Source organism: Macaca mulatta, chromosome 13 (assembly GCF_049350105.2).
Source record: "Macaca mulatta isolate MMU2019108-1 chromosome 13, T2T-MMU8v2.0, whole genome shotgun sequence".
Taxonomy (NCBI): Eukaryota; Metazoa; Chordata; class Mammalia; order Primates; family Cercopithecidae; genus Macaca; species Macaca mulatta.
In genome coordinates this window covers 59,606,780-59,634,683 of record NC_133418.1, presented here as the reverse complement: position 1 = coordinate 59,634,683, position 27,904 = coordinate 59,606,780, and the positions used below count along the sequence as shown (strand labels likewise).

General features: G+C 40.8%; 2 protein-coding genes across 9 annotated transcripts in view; one reads left to right on the top strand and one right to left on the bottom strand.

The window, feature by feature from the left end:
- Positions 1 to 3,155, top strand: part of CEP68 (centrosomal protein 68) — a 30,172-nt gene extending 27,017 nt beyond the window's left edge. For all 6 annotated transcript variants that reach the window (XM_077959499.1, XM_077959496.1, XM_077959491.1 and 3 more), the window contains one exon: positions 126 to 3,155. The gene's annotated coding sequence lies outside the window, so the exon portion shown is untranslated. The remainder of the gene's footprint in view (positions 1 to 125) is intronic.
- Positions 2,998 to 27,904, bottom strand: part of RAB1A (RAB1A, member RAS oncogene family) — a 47,183-nt gene continuing 22,276 nt past the window's right edge. Inside the window, 5 exon segments of one of the 3 annotated variants that reach the window (NM_001257272.1) lie at positions 3,471 to 4,838; positions 5,098 to 5,229; positions 7,455 to 7,550; positions 16,150 to 16,245; positions 22,941 to 23,013. In NM_001257272.1, the coding sequence (NP_001244201.1) occupies positions 4,641 to 4,838; positions 5,098 to 5,229; positions 7,455 to 7,550; positions 16,150 to 16,245; positions 22,941 to 23,013 (595 nt within the window). In that variant the 3' untranslated portion in view covers positions 3,471 to 4,640. 3 annotated transcript variants of the gene reach the window in all.

The following is a 27,904-nucleotide window of genomic DNA, read 5'->3' as shown; positions in this document are numbered from 1 at the left end:
GTATTTTTTAGCAGAGCAACTGTGAGAAGTCATCTTGATTCTAAAATGAATGCAGGGGACTGCTGTTGTTGTTTCTTCCTCTACAACATTATGTCTGTTAACAAATGCTGCCTTTTCTCTTTCAGGCATTTTCTCAGGCAGAGATGCAACCTGCCGGCCAAACACTGGTTGGTGAGGAAAAAAACCTTCAAGAAGTCCTTGCCAGAGCCATTCAACACCGAAGTCAAGGGGGAAACCTTCAATACGCTAGCTTTAAAATGCCTTTCTCCTCCCTGAATGGAGGGCTGAGTTACTATTTTCATTTACAATGAATCCTTCCAAACTAAGGTTTTCCTTTTGGTGCTTCTCCACAAAGAGTGTGTAGCTTTGCAATTTTTGATAAAACAAGACGTGTTGCCTTCCCCTCTATCCCATTAAAAAAGAGCAGATAAAGCTCAAACTATTCCACCTGGTAAGGTCATTTACCAAGGGCTGGTAGGAGTTTCCGAATACTCGATACTCTCAGGCATGCAAGAGGACCTAAGAGACTGAAAACAGTGAATGGTTGGCCAGAAACCTTGGGTCTTCTCATAAAAGGAAATTTGAGCTTGTCAATCCCTCTTTGAAGATTTAGGTAGAAGAGATTTTTAACCCTTTGTCTGCAAAAGAAAAAGGGTTAAATGAAGCACCTCTACAGATTACTTTGGGAGATTACGACACCTTTTGCCATCTTCAGGGCTTACGTCTTTACTTTCTTGGCTAACCAGTTTCTTAGAAGAAAATGTGTCAGGGACTTGGGGATCTGCAGTCGTGCTTTAGCATGGCTGTGGAGCTAATTATCAAGCTTAAAGGGTACCTTTGGGGGGACTCCTCCCTTCACACCTAGTCTCCCTTGGAAGAGCAGTCCAGGCTCAGGGAAGGGAGTGGATGGGATGACACAGTAAGTACAGAAACTGAAGCTGTCAATAGTGAAAGAAAAAGGGGAATTCCTTGTTGCTTTGGCATTGACACATAAGTACTTTGATAGAAGAAAAAAAAACACTATGGATCAACCATTCGAAGCATCAATTCTATAGTTTTTTGAAGCAAGATGATCAGTTATTGCTGGTAACTGCAGATTCTACAGAAAAGCACTTTTAAAGTTCTGTTGGGCAATGAATGAACCTGGAAGGAGGAAAGCACAGTAACAATGGAAACTAAAGTCCTATTATTAATGTGACTTTTCTGCTTCAGAATCTCTGAGACTTTATAGTCACTGGAAAATAGCCATTAAATTCTTTAAAGATTAGCTCTTCAACAGTAGCTACATATAAAATGCAGTATTTCAAGTGCCTGATGCTGCTGTGGTATGCTTTATCATAATGCTTAAGGGCATGATCAAAATTAAAATGTCTTCTGAGTTTGCCATATTAATCTTAGTTCCATACACAGTGAGACTTTAAAAGAGAAAAATCACTCTAGCAAATAATTGTCAATTATAAACCTGTATGTAAAAATTCTTGAAAACCTAGAATTGGCTAAAAAGGTAGAGATGTCTGACGGCCTCTTAAATTGATATATTTTACCTTCTCTTAGATGTATATTTATAAGTAGGAACATGCCCTTCCATTGAGTATGTTACTGAATAGCCCTTAGGAAATTAAACCCATTTATTTACTAATATTTGACAGGCACGGAAGTGTATTAGCATAAAAATTGGAGATGAAAACCCTACAGAAACAAACTGGCCAATATTATACTAATTGAATGCAGAATGTGGCATTCTGTTCCCATTCAACCAATAATCAGCTTCAACTGACCAGACGTTTCACAGAATGTTACACAATACCCTGTTTCCCAAGAAAGTGCTACCTTACCTAGAGATGATCTAAGATATTTTTGTTCATCCTCTGAATAAGGTGTGACTAAGCGGTGCTAACTCCCTGGACCTGGCTGTGAATGCTGCTGAAGAGTATCAACACAACTGTTAATTATACCGCCCTGCTTTAAGTTTAAGACTTCCCTTAAAACTCAAGCTGAAATTGTTTCAGCCTAGTAAGATGCTGCCAGCAGCATTTCTATGAGCAAACATGGCCAAGTTAGAGTCAAGTAGCTGAGCTTGCTAATTGCACTGTGGTGCCACACTGGAATGTAGTCCCTTAAAATTAATGGAAGTTGAATCCACAGGGAAGTGATGATACTCAAAGCTGGATCAGCAGTTTCAAGATCTGGGTTCTTGGAGATCGATGGGTAAGCTCAGCAAATGGAAGACGATGTCAATACAGGGCTATTGTGAAGCTCAGGTGGGAATGGAACACAAAGGTTTGATGTAAGATACGCTGGAAAGGCAAGATATAGGCTAAGGGAAATTCAATCCAGGGTGAAAGAATAGGAAATTACTGCTCGGACCACAATGACTGTCATTCTGAAAGGATTTCACAGTGTGCAGCTGCTTAGATTTAAGAACACTCTTCACTATGTAATTTACAGCAGCACCTTATATTTAGAACAAGTGATAATTCCCTTTACTAAGTGAACAGATTATTAAAGCCCATAGCAGCCTTGAACCGTTTGTACTTGAAAATGTGGGTATAAAGGGGAATATATTTTTTCCAGAACCGCATTTATTGGCATACACATAGAAGCAGATCTTGCGGCATGCTGAAATTTGTTGTAAATCCCAATCTTTACTGCCATGGGAAAAGCTGGAATTTTCTAAACTTAAGTCTGTAAATATGCTCATCTTAAGTTCATGTAATGTTTCCGCTAACTCACCAAGAATAAGCTGACGATTTAAACAACTTTTACTGTATAAAACTGAAGTGCACGGCATGGCATCACAATATCTTGACATTTGTTTTGTGTCATTTTGCTACTTTAGAAAATAGTTTCTGAACTCCTTCCCCCTTTATACTGTATTAAGGCAGAAACAAAACTTTTGAAGCATTAAAGATCTTCACCAAAATAACTATTGGTAACTTCAGGAATTTGTCGGTTGCCTTACGTGAGGATGAATAGATCCACCAAGCACGCCTATAATACAAAGTAAACTATGATTTTTATTGTGAAATTTTCATAGATGGAAAATTGAATATTTATTCTGTCCATTTCATTTTACAGTTATCTTACCACTTATTTTTGTACCATGTATTTCAATTGCCTGTTTAGTGAAAAATAAAAATTAAAAAACCTATTAATTTTTGGCTTGTGTTTAGCTTAAATTTTATCATTAAATTAAGAAGCCCACAACAAAATATGTTGCCAGCAGCCATATCCCAAGCCCCTGTGTGAAGAATGTTTTGGCTGCTATTTCAACCTAAGGAAACAACCTTTGACCTCAGTCACCTTAAAATGCCAGTGTGGGCAGATTTTTTATTCCTCACAATTAAAAAACAAACAAAAAAAGACCCCTAGGATCTTGAAGGTCCTATTTCAGAAAATCTTCACACATGCAAAATGTCACCAAAATAAATACATTTCCCTCAATTATCATTACCACCCAGTATTCATGTTTTAATTTTTAGGGATATAATTTCTAAAATTAGATAAATCAAATTTCCTGCTTCCTATTTTAATGCTTAAACCCTCCTCCAACACCAAGTTAAGCAACTGTGGAGGATAAAATAGTTGAATCTGACTGAAAGCATGGAAGAAAAACATTAGCACACATTAGTCTGATCATTTGCCAATTAGGAAAGGTGCTGCTTTCTACCTCTACCACAGATGCATTTGTGAAATGTTGATCAATGAAGCCATTTCAAATGGTTTTAGAGAAGGATCAGAGATAATGGGCTAGATAGCATATATTCTAAACTTGTTTTCCATATAGTTTGAGCTCCCTGAACCACTGAAGTTGGTTAAATCCCTACACAGCACAGAAGCCTCTCTAGGTCATGTTATTGGGCATATTATCTAGAAAGCAAATACTGGATGCTGCTCTAAGATAGGTCTAGAATACCTTAGTTTGCATTGTGCACACACAAATGGCTGTGTTGAATATAATGCAAGGCTCTATTTCCCTTTAACCATAAGAATTAAAACAATACTTATCACCATACAGTTTGATATTACTTCCAATAAGTACAATATTTATTAAACATATCTTCAGTTGTTTTGTTACATAGTGTGCAACAAATTACAATATTCTGCAGCCACAAATTATATGCAGAGTATGAAGAAACTATTAATCAGATAGTGTAATCTTTCCATTTATAACTCTACAAGGAAGAACTAGCAAATCAGATCTTACATATAACATCTCACTAAACTTTATGCATGGAAAGTGACAGACACTGCTTGTGCTGTTTGATACAAAATGGCTGAACTTCATCTTCAGAAGACTAAACCTGACATCTAAACATGCCAATATAAACATCAAAACAAAATATATTCTAACCAACCACGGGAAACAGTCTGGTATCAGGAAAGCAACAAGGATTACACACATTATTTTATAAACCAGCACACAAAGGTTTAAAACAGTTCTGAAAATGAAGTTAGCTGTCTTGAGTCAAGGGAATAAAAAAAAAGTCAGTATTGACCATTTACAATCTCTGACCTTTGTGGAGACGGTAAGAATCTGTTGTAGTGCAGCTACATACAGTACAATTCAGGCAATTTTGTTTTTTCACTTGGGTTCAGATTGCAAATTCATTGCTGTGAGAAAAGGACGGAGGCAAATTTTAGCAGCAACCTCCACCTGACTGCTTGACCGGAGTGCTCTGAATTTTAACATTGGACTTCTCAGCACCACCAGCTGTTGCTCCGGGACCCATTCGCTTTTTAATCTCAGCTGCCATCGTCATGAAAGACTGTTCTACATTCGTTGCATTCTTAGCACTGGTTTCCAAAAACGGAATTCCAAGGGAATCAGCAAATTCCTAAGAGAATAATGAGGCACAATTAACACTGAAAAATCTTTTTCACTACTACTTAGTGCATTTCTACCATCCATAATGGAGCATGAGGAACTAATAAGTTCATTGGATCCAAACAGATGTTACACGAATTGTCACTGTCACAGTATTCTAGTGCACATATTTTTAAAAGTTAAGGTGGCTGTGGCCTTAGTATTACTGCAGAGCCCATACATAATTCAACACCTTCAAATTCAGTATGAAAATTAAACTTTAAACATACCTTTGCTGTTGTGTAGTCTACTACTTTCTTTGTGGTCAGATCACATTTGTTCCCTACCAACAATTTGTTGACATTTTCACTGGCATAACGATCTATTTCCTGCAGCCACTGTTTAACATTATTGAAGGACTCCTAAAAAGACATTTGAAAGTTTGATAATATGGTTCTGGAATAAATGGAAACAACCTTCCTGACCTAACAGACAAATAACAAAGAGCTAGTGAGACAACTCTAGGTACAAAATAACCACTGCTAAGGAGTGAAGGGGATTTTTTTTTTTTTTTTTTGAGACAGGGTCTTGCTGTGTTACCTAGGCCAGGGCGCAGTGGCACAATCACAGCTCACTGCACCCTCGACCTCCCAAGCTCAAGCCATCCTCCCGCTTCAGCCTCCGGGATAGCTGGGACTACAGGCACATGCCACCACACCTGGCTATTTTTTTTTTTTGGACTTCTTGTATAGATGGGGTTTCACTATGTTGCCCAGGCTGGTCTCAAACTCCTGAGCTCAAACAATCGGCCCACCTTGGCCTCAAAAATGCTGAGTTTACAGGTGTTAGCCACTGTGGCTGGCCGTAAACAGATATATTAAAATGACTATAAATATCTAAATGATGACAAACTAGAATTTACAGGCTTAATGATGAAAATACCTTATTTGAAAGGGACAGCTTAATATTAAACTGCAACTCAGGCAAACCCAACTGCTTTGGAATATGCAATTTAAATGTACTACAAAACCTGGTTTTGAAATTTGATAATTTTTTTTTTTGGGGGGGGGGGGGAGACAAAGTCTTGTTCTGTCATCCAGGCTGGAGTGCAATGGCACGATCTCGGCTCACTGCAACCTCTGCCTCCTGGGCTCAAGTGATTCTCCTGTCTCAGCCTCCCAAGTGACTGCTAGGATTACAGGCACGCGCCCCCACACCTGGCTAATTTTTGTCACGCCTGGCTAATTTTTGGTTTGTTTTTTTGTTTTTTCTTTTGGAGACAGAGTCTGGCTCTGTCACCCAGGCTGGAGTGCAGTGGCCGGATCTCAGCTCACTGCAAGCTCCGCCTCCCGGGTTTCCGCCATTCTCCTGCCTCAGCCTCCTCCCGGGTTTACGCCATTCTCCTGCCACCTCGCCCGGCTAGTTCTTTGTATTTTTTAGTAGAGACGGGGTTTCACCGTGTTAGCCAGGATGGTCTCGATCTCCTGACCTCGTGATCCGCCCGTCTCGGCCTCCCAAAGTGCTGGGATTACAGGCTTGAGCCACCGCGCCCGGCCTAATTTTTGTACTTTTAGTAGAGATGGGGTTTTGTCATGTTAGCCAGCCTGGTCTCTAACTCCTGGCCTCAGGTGATCCACCCGGCTCGGCCTCCCAAAGTGTGGGGATTACAGGCGTGAGCCACTGCACCCGGCTTGAAATTTGATAAAATTTTGGTTTATGAATAAGATGACCTACTGTTACTACTAGACATGTCAAAATGTTATTAAATATACTTATTTTCTTATCCACAGTCATATTTACAGGAGGAAAGTTTTCATTTAAAAGTATTTCACGGCAATATGACTAGAGATTTTTTTAAACTAGCATCATTTTTTTCTCTTGCAGATATCACCCACCCAGCACTTCTAATGGCACTGAATCAAAATGTTTACATGTAAGTTATCTCCTAATTAGCTATGATTTCATATTAGAGGTGAGATTTAACATTTGCCAAAAGAAAAATAAATTCCAATTTTGAATGTTTCTCTTCTGTCCTTTGATAGAAAGGACATCGAAATCTAAGTTTCTGATTAAAAATAATAATAACAAAAAAACAGTTATGGCCCCTGGAGTACATGCTTCACTGTCCCAGATTGTTCCCTCCATCACCCTGCCCTCTCTCACAGCTAATCTTCAGATACTCATTCTCATACTAAGATCCTCCTACAGCTTATCCTATTCAAATCCTTTTTTTCTGAACCACATCCTCCACAGGCAGAGACCCGCAAATCCCTCTTTTAGCAATTCTGATTACCAGGCCATATTCCTGTTAACAACACCAAGAATACAATATAAGTCAAGCAACTCACGATTCCCTACAAACTCTTGCCTATATGTTAGAGTCTTGGCTATTTGATCAGTTATTTAGTTCATAATAAATACAACCAGAATCCCTTGAAAGCAAATGTAAAACTTATTACTAATGTTCTATTTATTACAGGAAAAAAAATGTCTTTTAAGTGATTCACATTTATATTTGAGTGGACAAAGTTTTCTGCCATAAAGTTAATACTGATGGCTTATATGCGAAGTAGTAAATGAATCTTACATTAATCGAATAATGACTTCCTACTTGGTCACTGTAACACAATCTCCTCTTGGAACTTACCTGATCTGTCACATCATACACAACTATGATGCCATGGGCTCCTCTGTAATAACTGGAGGTGATTGTTCGAAATCTTTCCTGGCCTGCTGTGTCCCACTATTACAAAACAATCAAGAAATCCAAACAATTCCATTAAAATAAAGTTGGGGAAAAGTGTAGGAGGGAGGGGAAATAGTTTAGTTTTCATAACTGTGGAGATTATCAGGATGTGATATAGAAACATTAGTCCTCAACTCATACCACTATATTGCACAGTAATAAGTACCTGGAAGTCCAGAAAAGAAGGTAGTACCTACAACTGAGCTTACGATAATACTAAAATTACAAGCTGTTGAGAGCAGGAAGTATGTCATACTTTTCACATTCCCTACCGCCTTTAGCACCATGTTGAGGAATGTCACTGGCCTAAAGCCCTTGAACACAGAACTCTTCCATGTAAGACAAACTCACTTGCTTGCACATTCTACCATGATTAAATTAGCATTGGAGGGACCTGATTCAAATAACTACCAGTCAAGACAGAACTTTAATTATCCCAAGCAGGTGTCTTTTTCTTCCCCCCTTCAAGCAGGGTCTCAGATCTGTCATCCAGGCTGAGTGCAGTGGCATGATCATGGCTCACTGCAGCTTCAACCTCCCCAGCTCAAGCAATCCTCCCACCTGAGCCTCCTGAGGAGCTGGGACTATAGGTACATGCCACCACACTCAGCTAATTTTTTCTTTTTTGTAGAGACGGAGTTTTGCTATATTGCCCAGGCTGGTCTCAAATTCCTGGACTCAAGCAATTCTCCCAAAGTGCTGGCATTACTGGCATGAGCCACCATGCCTGGCCAGGTGTTGTCTTCATCCTAGAGAAAACAATGTAAGGAAGATGATTCCAAACACTTTTATAAAATGTATTTTAAGAGCAACTTAACTGCCTTTCAACTAGTTAGGCTCAAATTCCAAAAACAAATGCTAACATTATTGCATTATAGTTCTGGGTTTAAAAAAACTGTTGGGGCCGAGCGCGGTGGCTCAAGCCTGTAATCCCAGCACTTCAAGAGGCCGAGACAGGTGAATCACGAGGTCAGGAGATTGAGACCATCCCGGCTAACACGGAGAAACCCCGTCTCTACTAAAAAACACAAAAAACTAGCCAGGCGAGGTGGCGGGTCCCAGCTACTCAAGGGGCTGAGGCAGGAGAACGGTGCAAACCTGGGAGGTGGAGCTTGCAGTGAACTGAGATCCGGCCACTGCATTCCAGCCTGGGCAACAGAGCGAGACTCTGTCTCAAAAAAAAAAAAAAAAAAAAAAAAACTGTTGGGACTGGGCACGGTGGCTCACGCCTGTAATCCCAACACTTTGGGAGGCTAAGGCAGTCAGATCACGAGGTCAGGAGTTCGAGACCAGCCTGACCAACATGCTAAAACCCCATCTCCACTAAAATTACAAAAATTAGCCATGCATGGTGCGCGCCTGTACTCTCCCAGCTACTCGGGTGACTGAGGCAGAAGAAAAGCTTGAACCCGGGAGGCGGAGGTTGCAGTGAGCCGAGATCGCACCATTACACTTCAGTTTGGGGGACAGAACGAGACTCCATCTCAAAAAAAAAGAGAAAACTGTTAGCCAGGTGCAGTGGCTCATGCCTGTAATCCCAGCACTTTGGGAGGCCAAAGCAGGAGGATCGCTTGAGGGCAGAAGTTGGAAACCAACCTACGCAACACAGCAAGACCCTGTCTCAACTAAATTAAAAAAATTAGTTGCGCAAGGTGGTGCACACCTGTAGTTGCAGCTATTTAGGAGGACTGCTTACGCCCAGGAGTTTGTAGTTACAGTGAGCTATTATTTTGCCACTGTGCTCCAGCCTAGGGGACAGAGGGAGACCCTATCTCTTAAAAAACAAAACAAAAAAAGTTAAAACTATCTAGACGCAAACTCAATTTTTAGATGTAAAAAGCTTTGGTTTGGTTTTTTTGTTGTTTTTGTTTTCGTTTTTTTTGAGACAGAGTCTTGCTCTGTCTCCCAGGCTAGAGTGCAATGGCGTGATCTTGGCTCACTACAACATCCGCCTCCCAGGTTTAAGTGATTCTCCTGCCTCAGCCTCCCGAACAGCTGGGATTACAGACACCCACCACTACACCAGGCTAATTTTTGTATTTTTAGTAGAGACGGGGTTTCCCCATGTTGGCCAGGCTGGTCTCGAACTCCAGACCTCATGTGATCCACCTGCCTTGACCTCCCAAAGTGTTGGGATTACAGGCGTGAGCCACCCTGCCCAGACAAAGCCTTGGTTTTAACAAGGGGAATGATCGTGGACTGAGCCTCACTAAGATTTTAAATGACAAAACTTAAAAAAAAACAGATGTTCAGTAGTATTCAGTGAAATCGCTTTCTTTTCCTGACCCAGCCAACATAGAGCTAAAAACAAGTTGCAATTTTGGGTAAACTGGAAGATGAGCTGGGTATTAAGGAATTAATGTCAGTTCTATTTGATGTGGTAACAAAATAGAGATGCATACTGAAGCATTTTGGAGTAAAATATCAAATGTCTATAATTTAATATACTCTACTACTAGAATAAGACAAATAATGTAAAATGTCAATAATTGTTAATCTAAAAAAGCAAATAAACAAAAATACAAATCACCACAGCTTTATTTCCTTTTCTGTCCAAATTACTAAGCCTGGGAGCTCAGAAGACTAGTTAGACAGTAATCAATAAAGAGGCTCAAGGCCAGGCGCGGTGGCTCACACCTGTAATCTCAGCACTTCGGGAGGCCAAGGCAGGCAGATCACTTGAGCTCAGGAGTTTGAGACCAGTCTGGGCATTGCTGGTCTCATGACATGGCGAAACCTCGTCTTTTACTAGAAAACCCAAAAATTAGCTAGGTATGCCAGGTATGGTGGTGTGTGCCTGTGGTCACAGCTACTTGGGAGGCTGAGGCAGGAGAATCACTTGAGCCCAGGAGGCAGAGGTTGCAGTGAGCTGAGATCATGCCACTGCACCCTGGGCAACAGAGCCAGATGCTGTCTCAATAAAAGAAGAAAAAAAGAGGCTCAAAGTCTTTCAGTGTATCTTTGGAGGGAGCATGAACTCTAGAATCAAGCCACCCTGACTTCAAAACATCAAATCTAGGTTCCTGGTTATTTAATATTAGGGAGAATCACCTAACAGTTTCTTCATCTGTAAATGCTAGATAGTATTCACCTTGTACAACAGCTAAAGGGGTTTAAAATGAACTAATGTTTGTAAAATGCGCCTGACTATAGAAACTGCTCAATAAAATAATTTCCTTTTCTTCCTTGCTCACCAACCCCTTTCACAAAGATAGAAGGAAAAATTGTTTTTTGACTAAAAAGTCAACAAGAAGTTATAGCTGACTAAAGTAAGCAATAGCATCCAAAAAGTAAAATTTCCTTTTTTTTTTTTTTTTTTTTTTTAATGGAGGTATTGCTATGTTGCCCAGGCGGATCTTGAACTCCTGGGCTCGAGTGTTCCTCCTGCCTCAGCCTCCCAAGTAACTGGGACTACAGGCACTGATACGGTTTGGCTCCGTGTCCCCACCCAAATCTCATCTCAAGTTATAATCCCCACTTGTTGACTGAAGGAAGTGATTGGATTATGGCGACGGTTTCCCCCATTCGAGTGACAGTGAATGAATTCTCACAAGATCTGAGCGCCCTTCGCTTCCTTCACACACTCTCCCGCCCGCTGCCATGTAAGACGTGCCTGCTTCCCTTTCTGCCATGGTAAGTTTCCTGAGGCCTCCCCAGCCATGCAGAGCTGAGTCAATTAAACCTTTTTTTAATAAATCACCGAGTTTTGGTCAGTTCCTTGTGGCAGTGTGAGAACAGAATAATACATGCACCATGCCTGGCAGAAAGAGTAAAATTTCTGACGTTTCCTTGCTACTCTGAAAACTTTCCTGACTCTAAATCCTAACAGTACTAACAGTACTTTCCTTTGTATGTAATTCTCATTACCCCTCATAATCAGAGTAACTTTTTCCCATGTTCGTCTCTCCCACTGTCTGCCTCTTAATGGGCTATGTTTTATTCATCTCTGTAACCTCCAAGTGCCTGGTGTAATATAGACATTTTCATAAAGCCTCTTGAATGAACAATCACAGAAAGAGGCTTTCCATGGTATACAACTGGACTCAGTACCTGCCCTACCTTGCTGAATGTTTTGTAATCTAACAAAACTCAGATAAAGACCCAGATGTCACACCTGAACAGGAAAAGCGGAAAGGAAAAGATAATTAAAATATAAATCAACAGAATCAAGATTTTGAAAAGATCTAGAAAACTTGAAGGATTACTGAAGCCAAGCAAGAGGAAAAGATAGGATTAAAAGTAAAATCTTGTGCTTAGATTTTTGGTTGTTTTTTTTTTTTTTTGAGATGGAGTCTCACTCTGTCGCCAGGCTGGAGTGCAATGGCGCAATCTTGGCTCACTGCAATCTCTGCCTCTCGGGTTCAAGCGATTCCCCTGCCATAGCCTCCTGAGTAGCTGAGATTACAGGCACGAACCACCATGCCCAGCTAATTTTTTTGTACTTTTAGTAGAGATGGGGCTTCACTATGCTGGCCAGGCGGGTAATGAACTCCTGACCTCGTGATCTGCGCGCCTCCTCCTCCCAAAGTGCTGGGATTATAGGCATGAGCCACCGCGCCTGGCCTGTTTAGATTTTTAGAACACCAGTCATAGAAGTGTAAAGTAAGACCTTTTTTTTTTTTTGAAACAGGGTCTCGCTCTGTTGCCCAGGCTAGAGTGCAAATGGCATGATCTTGGCTCACTGCAACCTCCATTTCCAGGCTCAAGCAATCCTCCCACCTTAGCCTCTTGAGTACCTTGGACTACAGGGACACACCACCATGCCTGGCTGAATTTTGTGTTTTTGGTAGAGACAGGGTTTCGCCATGTTGCCCATACTGGTCTTGAACTCATGAACTCAAGTGATCTGTCTGCCTGAGCCTCTCAAAGTACTGGGATTACAGGGGTGAGCAACTGCATGCGGCCAAGACCCCTCTTTTAATTAAAAACAAACAAATCAAAAACCTTAAGACCCAAACCAGAAATGATATGGCTACTGAAACAACAAATGGTTATGTCTTTGATTAATAATAATAAAGGGCCATGAGCCTTTGAACTTCAAGAGAGAAATTCATTCAGGCTCCAAATCAAGACAGGATTTACCTCATACTTGATTTAAGAAATCAAATTTAATAAAAGGCATTTATAAAATGTAAGAATAACCCAAACTGCACAAGGTTCTGAAAATATCATTACAGGAAAGAATGAGGAACTTCAGAGGTAGAAGAAAGGTGGTGATAAGATCAATCTGAAGGGCAGGCTTGCCAATAAAAGAGGAATTAATCTGATTCAGGCAGCTCCACAAGGCAGAGGAATAAGAAGAGACAGAAGTAAAAGGAAACAGGCTTAAGCTCAATATAAAGAATTAACATGTCTCTAAAAGATTCATGCAGGGCCGGGCGCGGTGGCTCAAGCCTGTAATCCCAGCACTTTGGGAGGCCGAGACGGGCGGATCACGAGGTCAGAAGATCGAGACAATCCTGACTAACACGGTGAAACCCCATCTCTACTAAAAATACAAAAAAAAAAACTAGCCGGGCGAGGTGGCGGGCACCTGTAGTCGCAGTTACTCGGGAGGCTGAGGCAGGAGAATGGCGTAAACCCGGGAGGCGGAGCTTGCAGCGAGCCGAGATCGCGCCACTGCACTCCAGCCTGGGCGACAGAGTGAGACCCTGCCTTTAAAAAAAAAAAAAAAAAAAAAAAAAGAATCATGCAGTGAGCTGAGATAGTGCCACTGCACTCCAGCCTGGGAGACAAAGTGAGATTTTGTCTCAAAAAAAAAAAAAAAAAAGAAAAAAAAAAAGGAATCACTAGGAATAAATAAATAAAAATAACTGGCAACTAGAGGTTTTGTGTTTTTTGTGTTTTTTTTCTGTATATTTTGCAGAGATTAGGTTTCACCATGTTGCTCAGGCTGGTCTTAGACCTCCTGAGCTCAGGCAATCTGCCGACCTTGGCCTCCCAAAGTGCTAGGACTATAAGCGTGAACCACGACGCCTGGACAGCCACTGCACCCAGCCTTATTTTGTTTTTGAGACAGGGTCTCACTCTGTCCCCAAAGCTGGGGTGCAATGGTGCAATCTTGCCTCACTGCAGTCTTCTGGGCTCAAACGTTCCTCCCACCTCAGTCTCCTGGGGAGTTAGGACTACAGGCATGACAGGCATGGACCACCACACCTGGCTTTTTTTTTTTTTGGTAGAGATGGAGTCTCTATGTTGATCAGGTTGGTCACAGGAGCTATGTTTATTCCTGGCCTCAAGTGACTCTCTGACCTAGCCCTCCCAAAGTGCTGGGATTACAGGTGTGAGCCAACATGCCTGGCCGAAGTTATATATAAAATGGAACTAGCTACTTTGAAAAAATGGTAAGCCTCTTAAAAATGTTCAAAAAGCCAGGCGTGGTGGTTCACGCCTGTAATCCCAGCACTTTGGGCGGCCAAGATGGGTGGATCACTTGAGGTAAGGAGTTTGAGACCAGCCTGGCCAACATGGCGAAACCCCATCTCTATGAAAAATACAAAACTTATCCGAAGGCCGGGCACGGTGGCTCATGCCTGTAATTCCAGCACTTTGAGAAGCTGAGGCAGGCAGATCATGAGGTCAGGAGTTCAAAACCAGCCTAACCAACATGGTGAAACCCTGTCTCTACTAAAAATACAAAAAATTAGCAGGGCGTGGTGGCACATGCCTATAATCCCAGCTACTCAGGAGGCTGAGGCAAGAGAAGCACTTGAACCTGGGAGAAGGAGGTTGCAGTGAGCTGAGATCACACCACTACACTCCAGCCTGGGCGACACAGCAAGGCTCTGTCTCAAAAAAAAAAAAAAAAAATTGTCCGGGCATGGTGGTACACACATGTAATCCCAGCTATTAGGGAGGCTGAGGCAGGAGAATCACTTGAACCCAGGAGGCAGAGGTTGCAGTGAGCTGAAATCGCGCCACTGCACTCCAGCCTGGGAGACAGAGCAATACTGTATCTCAAAAAATAAAAAACACAAACAAAATGTTCAAAATGAGGCCTTCAGGCATGGAAAAGAAATTCCTATTAAAGATGAAAGACAAAGAGTGTCCATAAGATCCCCTCCAGCCACAGGAAAGTAACAAAATATGAATGTTTCACATACAAATACACACCCAAATCTTATGAAAGCCAATGATCACACACACATAATACAATTATTCCATACCAGTACTTTAAAGTACAGTTTTGGGTAGATCTTTATGTACTCTTTATGCTGCCAAATAAAAAGTTGATAATGTACTTATATAGCGGGAAAAAATATGGATGGTAATTTGTTCACTGATTGAAAGTATTTCAAGCTATTTCTGAAAACTAAATCCTTGCAAGTCCTAATTTGACACATCAAGTGTATTTACTTATATCAATACCCACATCCACCTATCTTTTGTAACATACCTTCTTTTCCTCATCAGAATCATATAAGGGAGCAACTTAACCTATCAAACACCCATTTATCTGGGCATGTCATATCATAAGTAGTATCTATATACTGCCCAAAAGTTTACAAAGGGCTTTCACGTGTATTGTCACATACATAAAGCTATTAGATTTGGTTCTCACAACTACCTTATAAATTAGTAAATCAGGTGTCATCACACTCACTTTAGAAACGAAACTGGGTCTCAGGGTTACTTCGGCCTTTTCCCCCAAGACACAAACCCATGATTCTCTAACAAGTAAACACGAGATCCAAGACAACAAATCTAAGTCTTCTGACTCCTAATACAGGACTCCTTCCAGTTCCACGTGTCATCAGTTCCATGAAAAGGGGCAGTCACTGGTTTCCTGTGTTTATAGCCTACTTCTTGCTAATAGCCTACTCTGAAAACTACTGAGAGATTTATTTTTTAAAAGACCACAGATATGTCCACACTGACAGGACTCAGACCCATACTGAAGAGGCACAACTGAACTATTATACCTGCCTATATTTAATTGGGGGCTGGGGGTATAAAGATGGGTAAGGGGGATAGGATGGCACAGACACACAAAATATTGAAGACAGAGCTTCGGTCACTTGGTTCTACCAGTAACTGTAGGCAAGTCATTAAATCTTTCAGCATTCATTTTTTTTGAGCAGTAAAATGAACATGTTACAAAAACTAAGTTCCTTTCCAACAAAATTCCGTGTTTCTACAGAGTTGGTGCACACTATCTAATAAAAATACTTAAAACAGAACTACATAAGTACTTTTCTTCAACTGAGCCACATATGAACAATCTCTTCCTAGGGTTCCTTTAATGTTCCATGCATTTAGCACAGTAAAAGACAAACAAAAATGGTCTGTAACATTTGCACTGTAGGACAAGGTAAACTTGAACTTAGATTTCCCCCGATAAAAGAAAAAGATGAGGACCAAGTTTGACTTAAAACATGAGTTTCTCTGCTTCATAAACAGAAAATTCAGTGAGGCTTAAGTAATCTTGAAAACATATTTTTAATCTAAATAATTCTTATTCTACTATTCTATCTTAAGTACATGATTCTTAAGACATTTTACATTCAATTGTTCGCATATTAAATATATACAAAATAATACATTACAAATTTGCCAAAATAAATTCCAAAAAAATTACTAGCCAAAAGTCACTTACTATTTGAAGCTTGATTGTTTTCCCGTCTAACTCTATAGTTCTTATTTTGAAATCCACACCAATTGTGCTGATGTAGCTTTCTGTATATGTATCATCCTGAAGGGGGAAATAATTAACAATTAAATGTGTTGTTCAGTGGAGCAGATGCAAATCTAAGTGAAAAAAAAAAACTGCTGTTCAAGAGTAAATTAAAAAAATCATGTTTACTTTTATCTACAGTCCAAGTTTATGAATGAAATGTATAAAGTATAACATGCTGACAACAGTCACTCCATCCACTTTCAGTACTTTCTTTATATTCTGATTCGAAAGCACTACTTAACTGTAGTTTCTTCTTTCCTTAAGATCTCTACAATAGCCATTCTTTATTTTTTCCAAACATCATCTCTTGCCACATTCTTTACATACATTATATAGAAAAATATTTTATATTTTCAATGATTATGAATAATTTTTCTAATCACTAATCAGCAAAACTCTTGTGACCCACCTACCCAATTTATTCACCACAAAACAACAATCATTTCACTCCACTATTATGAACTTTTTCTCAGAAGTCAATCTTGCTTCCTAATGATTTTTTTTTTTTTTTTAGATATAATGCACATAACATAAAAGTCACCCTTTTGAAGTGGACAATTCAGTGGTTCTTATACATTCACAAGGTTGCAAACTACAACCACGAATTCCAGGATATTTTCATCACTCCAGAAAGAACCCTGTACCCGTTCCAGAAAGAACCCGTCTTCACACCCTGGCAACCACTGATCTACTTTCTGTCTCTTTAGATTTGCCAATTTTGGACATTTCGTATAAATGGAATCACAAAATATCTGGCCCTCTGTGTCTGCCTTTATTTAGCAGAACATTTCCAAGGTTCATCCATGTTATACCATGCAACACAACTTCATTACTTCATTCTTTTTTTTTTTTTTTTTTGAGGCAGGGTGTTGCTCTGTTGCCCAGGCTGGAGTGCACTGTCATGATCTCAGTTCACTGCAACTTCTGTCTCCTAGGTTCAAGCGATCCTCATGACTCAGCCACCTGAGTAGTTGGGACTACAGGCATGCATCACCACACCTGCCTAATTTATGTATGTTTAGTAGAGATGGGGTTTGTGATGATGGTCAGGCTAGTCTCAAACTCCTGGCCTCAAGTGATCCCCTTGCCTCAGCCTCTCAAAGTGTTGGGATTACAGGTGTGAGCCACCATGCCTGGCCCATTTTATTGGCTGAATAATACTACATGTACAAATATACCACATTTTATCTATTCATAAATTGATTTGGGTTGTTTCCACTTTTTGGCTATTACGAATAATGCAGCTATGAACATTTGTGCACAAGCTTTCCTGTGAATGTATGTTTCCTGTTAATTTTTTAACCCAATGTTAAACTTTTAAAATTATAACTGCTCGGTGGCTCAAGCCTGTAATCCCAGCACTTTGGGAGGCCAAGACGGGCGGATCACGAGGTCAGGAGATCGAGACCATCCTGGCTAACACAGTGAAACCCCGTCTCTACTAAAAAATACAAAAAACTAGCCGGGCGAGGTGGCGGGCGCCTGTAGTCCCAGCTACTCGGGAGGCTGAGGCAGGAGAATGGCGTGAACCCAGGAGGCGGAGCTTGCAGTGAGCTGAGATCCGGCCACTGCACTCCAGCCTGGGCGGCAGAGCGAGACTCCGTCTCAAAAAAAAAAAAAAAAAATTATAACTGCTTCTCGCAAGTACCTGCCACGAAATTTTATTAAGAATGGAATAAAAATATTTCTTGTGAAAAGATATATGAATGAACAGACCAGGCTATCATTATGTGAACCACAAAGCACCACCTAATAAGTATTCTGTCAACAAAGATGGACCTTAATCGAATCAAGTCTAATGAGAACAGCACTGCCAAACAGAACTTTCTGTGACAGTGGAAAGGTTCTATAAGCTGTGCTAGCCAATATGGCAGCCATTAGCCCTATGCGGCTTGTGAAACAAGAAACTAAATTTTTTATTGTTTTTCTATTATTTTTCCCCCTTAATGGGACAGGGTCTCGATGTCTCCCAAGCTAGAGTACAATCACAGCTCACTGAAGCCTTGAACTCCTGCACTCAAGCAATCCTCCCACCTTGGCCTCCCAAAGTGCTGGATTACAGGTGTGAGCCACCAAACTTTTTCAGTTTTAATTAATCTAAATTTAAATAGCTACAAAGAGCTAGTAGCCACTCTAAGGATAGTGTAGTTCTAGATCTTCTAATTACAGAAAGAGGGATAAACAAATAAGCATAAGGGCATCGCAAGGAAGCAAAATAACAAATAAAAAATACTAGACAATCTACAGGACAAATGCTCCAGTTTCTGAAAAAAGTCAATGGCATAAAAAAATATATAAATAAAGGCCAGGCGCGGTGCCTCACACCTGTAATCCCAGCACTTTGGGAGACCAAGGCGGGCGGATCACAAGGTCAGGAGATCGAGACCATCCTGGCTAACACAGTGAAACTCCGTCTCTACTAAAAATACAAAAAATTAGCCGGGTGTGGTGACAGGCGCCTACAGGTCCAGCTACTCGGGAGGCTGAGGCAGGAGAATGGCATGAACCCGGGAGGCGGAGCTTGCAGTGAGCCAAAATCACGCCACTGCACTCCAGCCTGGGTGACAGAGCGAGACTTCGTCTCCAAAAAATACATATATATATATATGTGTGTGTGTGTGTGTATATATATATATGGTAAGTTATAAAACTCTAGATTAAAAGACTAAGCAACAAAACAACCAATGGAAAACGTATTTTGTAGGCTGATAATGGCAATGTCATTTTATAGAAAACATTTTTAGAAACATGGGCGGGGCATGGTGGCTCACGCCTGTAATACCAGCACTTTCGGAGGCTGAGGTGAGTGGATCACAAGGACAGGAGTTCGAGATCAGCCTGGCCAGGATGGTGAAACCCCATCTCTACTAAAAATACAAAAAAATTAGCTGGGTGTGGTGGCGGGTGCCTGTAATCCCAGCTACTCAGGAGGCTGAGGCAGGAGAATCACTTGAACCCAGGAGGTGGAGGTTGCAGTGAGCCGAGATCGTGCCACTGTACTCCAGCCTGGACGACAGAACTAGACTCCATCTCAAAAATAAAAAAGAAAGAAATACTGAATTCTTATAAATCCCTAAATGACCTTAACTCCCACGCCTCTGAGCTGTTACTATTCCTTCTGCCCAAAAGCCTCAGTTATCTCTTTCTGCATAACCCTATTTACTCCCCAGCCCCAAGGTCATATGGCATTTATTCATCTGATTTTAAGCTCAGGCAATACTGAGTGCCCAATTTCTTCAACTCCTCAGCCAACAGATTCTTCCCTCTGTGCCCCCAAAACTTATTGCACATTTCTTTATTATAGTCCTCATCACAACTGTCTCTATTAATATTTTGAGGATATAGGGATCAGCATTTTAAAAATACTTTCCAGGTATCCTACTATGTAGGCAGCACTGGAAAACCTCTGACTTCAAGCAATGGGCATCCCAGAGAGGGTTTTCCTTGAAGCACAAACACCTCAGGCTACAGCTAGATTCTTCCCACCTACTGAGTGTTGCTTAAGAATTATTCTTAATTTTAATATTTGCCAATTTAATAAAAATTAAATGATACCTAATTTTAACTTAAAGGCGTTTAATTACAAACAAAGTTGAGCTTTTTTTTCATGTTTATTGGCAATTTGTATTGCTTTTTTTTTTTTTGAGACAGAGTTTTGCTCTTGTTGCCCAGGTTGGAGTGCAAAGGTGCAATCTCAGCTCACCACAACCTCCGCCTCCCAGGTTCAAGCGATTCTCCTGCCTCAGCCTCCAGAGTAGCTGGGATTTACAGGCATACGCCACCACACCCAACTAATTTTGTATTTTTAGTAGACACGGGGTTTCTCCATGTTGGTCAGGCTGGTCTCAAACTCCTGATCTCAGGTGATCCGCCAGCCTCAGCCTCCCAAAATGCTGGGATTACAGGCATGAGCCACTGCACTCAACTGGCAATTTGTATTACTTCTTTTTTCAACTGACTGCTGATGTATTTGCCACTACTTCCATTAGGACAAACATTCTTTTCTTATTGATGTGCAAATGTACTTTACATATTGAGAATACCAATCCTCATATATATTTATTTGCTAGTGCCATTAGTTTTCTAACATTTTTGTGCCCGTGACAAATTAATTTTAATACAATCAAATGTAGCAGTGATTTCTTTCTTTGATTTTTTCTTATTTTAGAAAATATCTTCATACACCAAGATTAAAGAGCCACCTATGTTTTATTCTAGTACTTCATGGTTTTATTTTTAACTGTTATATAAAAAGAATTATACAATATTTCACATTTTTTAAATAACCTTCATTAATATTGGCACTCATCAGAAAAGTCGTATGTATTTAGGATACTGTCAAGCAGTAAACTGTAAGTTTTTTCAAATTCTAATTTTCCATTGTAAACTTAAATTTTATTTCAGCCAACAAATGCTTGCAGCTACTTCCCTTGAAATGACTATCACAGTTCATCTGAGAAAATATGTCAAATAGCCAATTCTGTACAATTCTAATCTAATTTGTCTGTTAGCTGTTGCTTTCAAGTTAAAAAAAAAAAAAAAAAGGCCGGGCGTGGTGGCTCACGCCTGTAATCCCAGCACTTTGGGAGGCTGAGGCAGGCGGATCACCTGAGGCCAGGAGTTCGAGATCAGCCTGGCCAACATGGTAAAACCCCATCTCTACTAAAAATACAAAAACTAGCTGGCCTTGCTGCCTATAATCCCAGCTGCTTGGGAGGCTGAGGCAGAAGAATTGCTTGAACCCAGAAGGTGGAGGTTGCCGTTAGCCAAGATCGCACCATTGCACTCCAGCCTGGGAAACAGAGCAATATTCCATCTCAAAAAATAAAATAAAATAAAATGGTATTCCATGGAAAAAAATAAAGCAGTTAGCTCAGCTTACAACTCAAAAAACTATAAATGCTTTTCTTTTTTCCAAAATAACCAACACACTAGCCAGTATGCAGTCAGAAGTGCTTTCTCCAGCACTTTGGGAGACTGAGACATGTGGATCACTTGAGCTCAGAAGTTCGAGACCAGCCTCAGCAACAAAGTGAGACTCTTGTCGCTACAAAAAATACAAAAATTAGCCAGGCATGATGACGCATGCCTGTGGTCCCAGCCACTTGGGAGGCTGAGGTGGGAGAATGGTTTGAGCCTGGGAGCCAGAGACCATGCCGCTGTACTCTCGCCTTGGCGACAGAGTCAGACTCTGTCTCAAAAAAAAAAAAAAAGTTTTATGTGAACTTCCCATTTCTTCACAAATATTTTTAAAGGAATACTCATGGATCAACATTTTTCAAAAATTAATAATTTTAACTGTTTTGTCAAGGACATTCTTCAATAAAAATGGCAGGGTTTGTTGTTGTTCCTGTGAGTACACAGAGGTAAAGAATGCCATCACTATGAGTACAATCTGGAGCTTAGCACTGCCTTGATGTGTACCAAGCCACCAGCAATTTTACCCACATTGCTTTTGTACTACCAGAGCCAATGTCATCACTGAAAAAGGCAAACATCTTTTATTTTAGTATTATTACCAAATAAATATTTCCTTACAAATACTAATGTCTTAGTATTATTAGGATATTCTGACCTCATGGGCTACCGGAGAGGGTCTTGGTAACCCCCAGGAGTCTTTGGTCCCTGCTCTGAGAAACAATGATCTAGACAGTAAGAAGGGAAACACGCTAATTTATATATATATATACACACACACACACACACACACACACACACACACACACACACACACACACACACACACACACACACACACACATATTTTTTTTTTGAGAGACAGTCTTGCTCTGTTGCCAGGCTGGAGTGCAGCGGCGCAATCTCAGCTCACTGCAACCTCCGCCTCCTGGGTTCAAGTGATTCTCCTGCCTCAGCCTCCCAAATAGTTGGGACTACAGGCATGTGCTACCACGCCCAGCTAATTTTTTGTATTTTTAGTAGAGACAGGGTTTCACACCATGTTGGCCAGGATGGTCTCGATCTTTTGACCTTGTGATCCACCCATCTCGGCCTCCCAAAGTGCTGGGATTATAGGCATGAGCCACCACGCCTGGCCAGGAAACATGCTAAATGTAAAGGTAGTTGATAAAGACTATGAAGGACACTGTGGATTCTGCTGTCTGAAGTCTCTCTGTCAGCTTCAGCATTTAGAACTATGCCACTGGCCAACAAAGTTTGTCCAGGACTCTACTTTTTCTTTAATTAATTAATTTTTTTTTTTTTTTCCCCCAGAGACAGAGTCATGCTATGTTGCCCAGGTTGGTCTCAAACTCCTGGCCTCAAGTGATCCTTCCACCCCCAGCATCCTGAGTAGCTGAGATTGCAGGCATGGGCCACTGCACCACATGGCTCTGCTTTTTCTTTTTATTCTACCAAAGTTTAACTTTAAGGTTTATTTTCATCAAGTCACTTTCAACACAGGCCAACAACTACCCCTTTAACTTGGTGCCTATATTGGAACTGCTGTTTGACTCTGACCAAAAATATTAGACATTCTGACTTTAAAACCATACTTCACTGAATTTAAGAGCAGCAATATTTTTTAACAGTCCAAGATACCACTGGGGATGCATATTTGGAGTCCTTAAATATATAAATTCTGGAATAATTAACTTATTCTGAATAAAACTTTAATTTTTTTTGTCTACCTAGAAAACATACATGGCATTAAGTATACCATTAATTGTAAAGGCATTTCAATTTCAACTTACTGCAAACCTAAGAAGAAGGCAAGACTTTCCAACCCCAGAGTCGCCAATCAGAAGTAACTTGAATAAATAATCACTGCAAAAAGAAAAAGAAAATGATGTTAATAAAAAGCATACTGCATTATTGTAAGCTATAAACAACAAAAACACAGCTACAAATAACAACTCACTGTGAAGACTACATCTCCTATAAAGCCCATGCATGGCTTAAGCCAAAACTGGGAACAGCTGCAGCCCTTCTGACAGATCACTAAACATGACAGAATATGTAAAAAGTAGGCAATGCCACCTATGATCTCTAACATCAGTGAACTTCCACTTAAAAGGAAAGAAGGAAAAGAAAAATAAGTGATATGCACTCTTGGACTGCCCAAGATACTTTAAACATTCTAAATAAATCCCACTCCTCTACAGTATTAGATTACAGAAAGCTAACTTTTCATTGTTTTTACCCATGAAATATTAGTCTCTCCTTCAAATTCTAAGATCAGGCCAGGCGCAGTGGCTCACACCTGTAATCCCAACACTTTGGGAAGCCAAGGCAGGCAGTTCACTTGAGGTCAGGAGTTCCAGACCAGCCTGACCAACACAGTGAAACCCCGTCTCTATTAAAAATACAAAAATTAGCCAGGCATGGTAGTGGGTGCCTGTAATCCCAGCTACTCAGGAGGCTGAGGCAGAAGAACTGCTTGAACCCAGGAGGCAAAGGTTGCAGTAAGCCGAGACGCTGCACTCCAGCTCCAGCCTGGGCAATAAGAATGAAACTGTCTCAAAATGAGGAAAAAAAAAAAATTCCAAGATCAAATAATTTCACAGCACTCCTCCAATGAAGGGGTTTTCATGATCCTTCTCTAGCATCCAGCTTGAATTCTGCCCTCAAAACAATGTTCATTTAACTTCTGAAAGCCCTTATTATATTTTAAACTAGAAATGTGGTAAATTCACAGGCTGTTTAAGTGCAAAACTTGACCAACATTCTACACTTGTATTAAAGCATTTTTCAGAACCATTGAAAACCAGGCTCTTTTTTTTTTTTTTTTTTTGAGATGGAGTCTTGCTCTTGTCACCAGGCTGGAGTACAGTGGCGCGATCTCGGCTCACCGCAACCTCTGCCTCCCTGGTTCAAGTGATTCTTCTACCTCAGCCTCCCAAGTAGCTGGGAATACAGGCATGCACCACCATGCACAGCTAATTTTTGTATTTTTAGTAGAGACGGGATTTCACCATGTTGGCCACGACGGTCTCAATCTCCTGACCTCATGATCTGCCCGCCTCAGTCTCCCAAGGTGCTGGGATTACAGGTGTAAGCCACCGCGCCCAGCAATAAAACGAGGCTCGCTTTATGTATCTCTAACATTGCCAGGCCTAACTCAAAAACTATCCCCAGAGATTACTTCATGGAACTAAGACAACATATTATTCATCCATGGTCTCCAAGGAAATCCCTCATAGATCCTTTCCAACTCAGACCAGTTCTATGCATTCTTTTAAGCAATTTCAAAAGGACAAAAACCTTAGAATTTACATATCGGTTTTGTAGAAGATACACGTGATTTTGTATTTGTCTTTTTTGATTTACTTTCCAAAAAATGCTAAAGTGAAAACCACATCACAATTTAGATTAAAATTATGTACATATAAACAAAATATAAAACTTTTTATTTTTTTCATTTTAATTGCACTGCCAAAAAAGAGAGGATATAAAACTTCCATTAAGTGATTATCTTTGTGAATATTTAACTATTATGTAGGTTTACATAATGATATGCATTACTTAAAACATTGTTTTGGTTTTAGCAAACTACCATATTACACTTATTGTTATACTTATTGTCCTTAATTATCAGCAGCAAAACAGAAGTCAGAGAAGAAAACAAAAAGTTTTTTTTTTTTTTTTTTTGAGACGGAGTCTTGCTCTGTCACCCAGGCTGGAGTGCAGTGGCTGGATCTCAGCTCACTGCAAGCTCCGCCTCCCGGGTTTACGCCATTCTCCTGCCTCAGCCTCCCGAGTAGCTGGGACTACAGGCGCCCACCACCGCGCCTGGCTAGTTTTTTGTATTTTTTAGTAGAGACGGGGTTTTACCATGTTAGCCAGGATGGTCTCGATCTCCTGACCTCGTGATCCGCCCGTCTCGGCCTCCCAAAGTGCTGGGATTACAGGCTTGAGCCACCACGCCCGGCCAACAAAAAGCTTTTAAACAAGTAAATCAGAAGAGGGGACTGAAGCACAGAATGAACTAGACATCCTTTCCAGTTTGAGATTTTAAAATTTTTAAAAAGATTGCTATTGTAGAATATTATCCTTAATAAATGATACCTAATATCAACAATTTGTATGTGGCAATTCAGCTGGCTGACTGACTTTACTACTATTAATAAGGTTCCTTCTTAATTAAACCAAATATTCTTTTTTTTTTTTTTTTGAGACAGAGTCTTGCTCTGTTGCTCAGGCTAATTTTTGCGTTTTTAGTAAACACAGGGTTTCACCATGTTGGTCAGGCTGGTCTCCAACTCCTGACCTCAAGCGATCTACCCGCCTTGGCCTCCCAAAGTGCTGGGATTACAGGTGTGAGCCATCGTGCCCGGCCCCAAATATTCTTTTGTTGTTTGTTTGTTTTGAGACAAGAGTCTCGCTCTGTCGCCCAGGCTGGAGTGCACTGAAGCAATCTCAGGTCACTGCAGCCTCCACCTCCCAGGTTCAAGCAATTCTCCTGCATCATCCTCCAAAGTAGCTAGGATTACAGGCATGTGCCACCACGCCCAGCTAATCTTTGTGTTTCTAGTAAAGACAGGAATTTCACCATGTTGGCCAGGCTGGTCTCAAACTCCTGACCTCAGGTAATCCGCCTGCCTCAGCCTCCCAAAATGCTGGGATTACAGGCGTGAGCCACAGCGCCCAGCGCCAAACATTCTTAAGAATACTAAACACCGAACATTAACAATGAGTATATGTTAAGAATTTACATGTATTAAGATAGCAAGACTATCACAGCATTGATACTACCATAGTAGGTTGGTTTTTTGGGGGGATGTTGTTGTTGTTATTACAGAGTCTCACTCTGTCGCCCAGACTGGAGTGCAGTGGCTCAATCTCGACTCACTGCAACCTCTGCCTCCAGGGTTCAAGTGATTCTCAGGCCTCAGCCTCCTGAGTAGCTGGGATTTAATAGGGAGGTTTTTAAACAAGTTTCAACACAACTGGACTTAACGTACCAATCTCCCTGAGCACCATGCCAGGCATCCAGTAAACACTCAAAAACATTCTCTGAATTCGCCTTACTGGACCCAGTTACAGTAAAGGACTGTACAGGGCCTCAGATGTTGTCTAAAGTATCACCTTAAAGATCAACAACTCAGGCCAGGCGTAGTGGCTCACGCCTGAGGTCAGAAGTTCCAGACCAGCCTGGCCAACATGGTGAAACCCTGTCTCTACTAAAAATACTAAAATTAGCCAGGTGTGGTGATGGGCAGCTTTAATCCCAGCTACTCGGGAGGCTGACCCATGAGAATTGCTTGAACTCAGGAGGTGGAGGTTGCAGTGAGCTCAGCCTGGGCAAAAGAGGAGTTTCAAAAAAAAAAAAACAAAATCAACAACTCTATTTCAGAGCAACCATCAAGCTTTAAAAAACATGAATGGGCCCCCTGAGGTCAGGTGATTAGCTGGGTGTGGTGGCGGGCACCTGTAATCCCAGCTACTCGGGAGGCTGAGGCAGGAGAATCACTTGAACCTGGGAGGCGGAGGTTGCAGTGAGCTGAAATCATGCACTCCAGCCTGGGCAACAAGAGCAAAACTCCATCTCAAAAAAAAAAAAAAAAGAAAGAAAGAAACATGAAGCCTTTCTAATTGCATTACAAGTTACATTATGGATTCAAGAAATTAATAGTCAATTTTTTTTAATTACCTTTTTCAACCATTACATTCTTTTTAAGTTTTACAAATACCACACTGTTATTTTTAAACATTATGGCTGGGCGCAGTGGCTCAGTGAGCCTGTAATCCCAGCACTTTGGGAGGCTGAAGCAGGTGGATCACCTGAGGTTGGGAGTTCCAGACCAGCCTGGCCAACGTGGTGCAACCCCATCTCTACTAAAAATACAAAATTAGCCAGGCATGGTGGCACATGCCTGTAATCCCAGCTACTCAGGAGGCAGAGACAGGAGAATCGTTTGAACCCAGAAGGCGGAGGTTGCAGTGAGCCAAGATCACACCATTGTACTCCAGCCTGGACAGTAAGAGCGAAACTCAAAAAAACAAACCAAAAAAAAACATTATTTATGAGTTTCTAATAATTTAAGGTTTAAATTAAGGCCACTATAAATAATATGAAGAGTTGAGTGCTCTGTATAAGACAATCTTTGCAAAAGACTACTGGTTCTCTCGCAAACCATTTGTTTACTAGCATAACAGTCACATGAGAAAGGCAAATAAAATCAAACCCACAAACTTCCCCACCTCCCCTTATCAAAGACATACACCGAAATAGTGTGATCAGTGACATGTTAACTTGCATTGGGACATTTTAAATCACCTACTACAGAAGCAGTTTCTCAACTGTAAATATACTGAATATTCGTGAGAATTCATTGCTCTGAGTTTGCTTTAAAATGTTTCTATAATTTACAAAACACCACACAGTAAAAATGTTGATAGAAAACATGCAAATATAAAATTAGAGAGCACAAGGACAGAAGTTTGGCACAAAGAGCCAAGACAAATTTAGCAAATGGTTAGACTTTAAATGTATTTATTCTTCATTCCTCATGAATTTGGATCAAGTTTTCATCCTACAATAATATAATTTTGACTTAAGTGAAAAAAACTAAATTATGCTAGTTTAGAAACCTATAAAGATTTGGCTGGGTGCGGTGGCTCACACCTGTAATCCCAGCACTTTGGGAGGCCGAGGTGGGTGGATCACCTGAGGTCAGGAGTCCAAGACCAGCCTGACCAACATGGTGAAACCCCG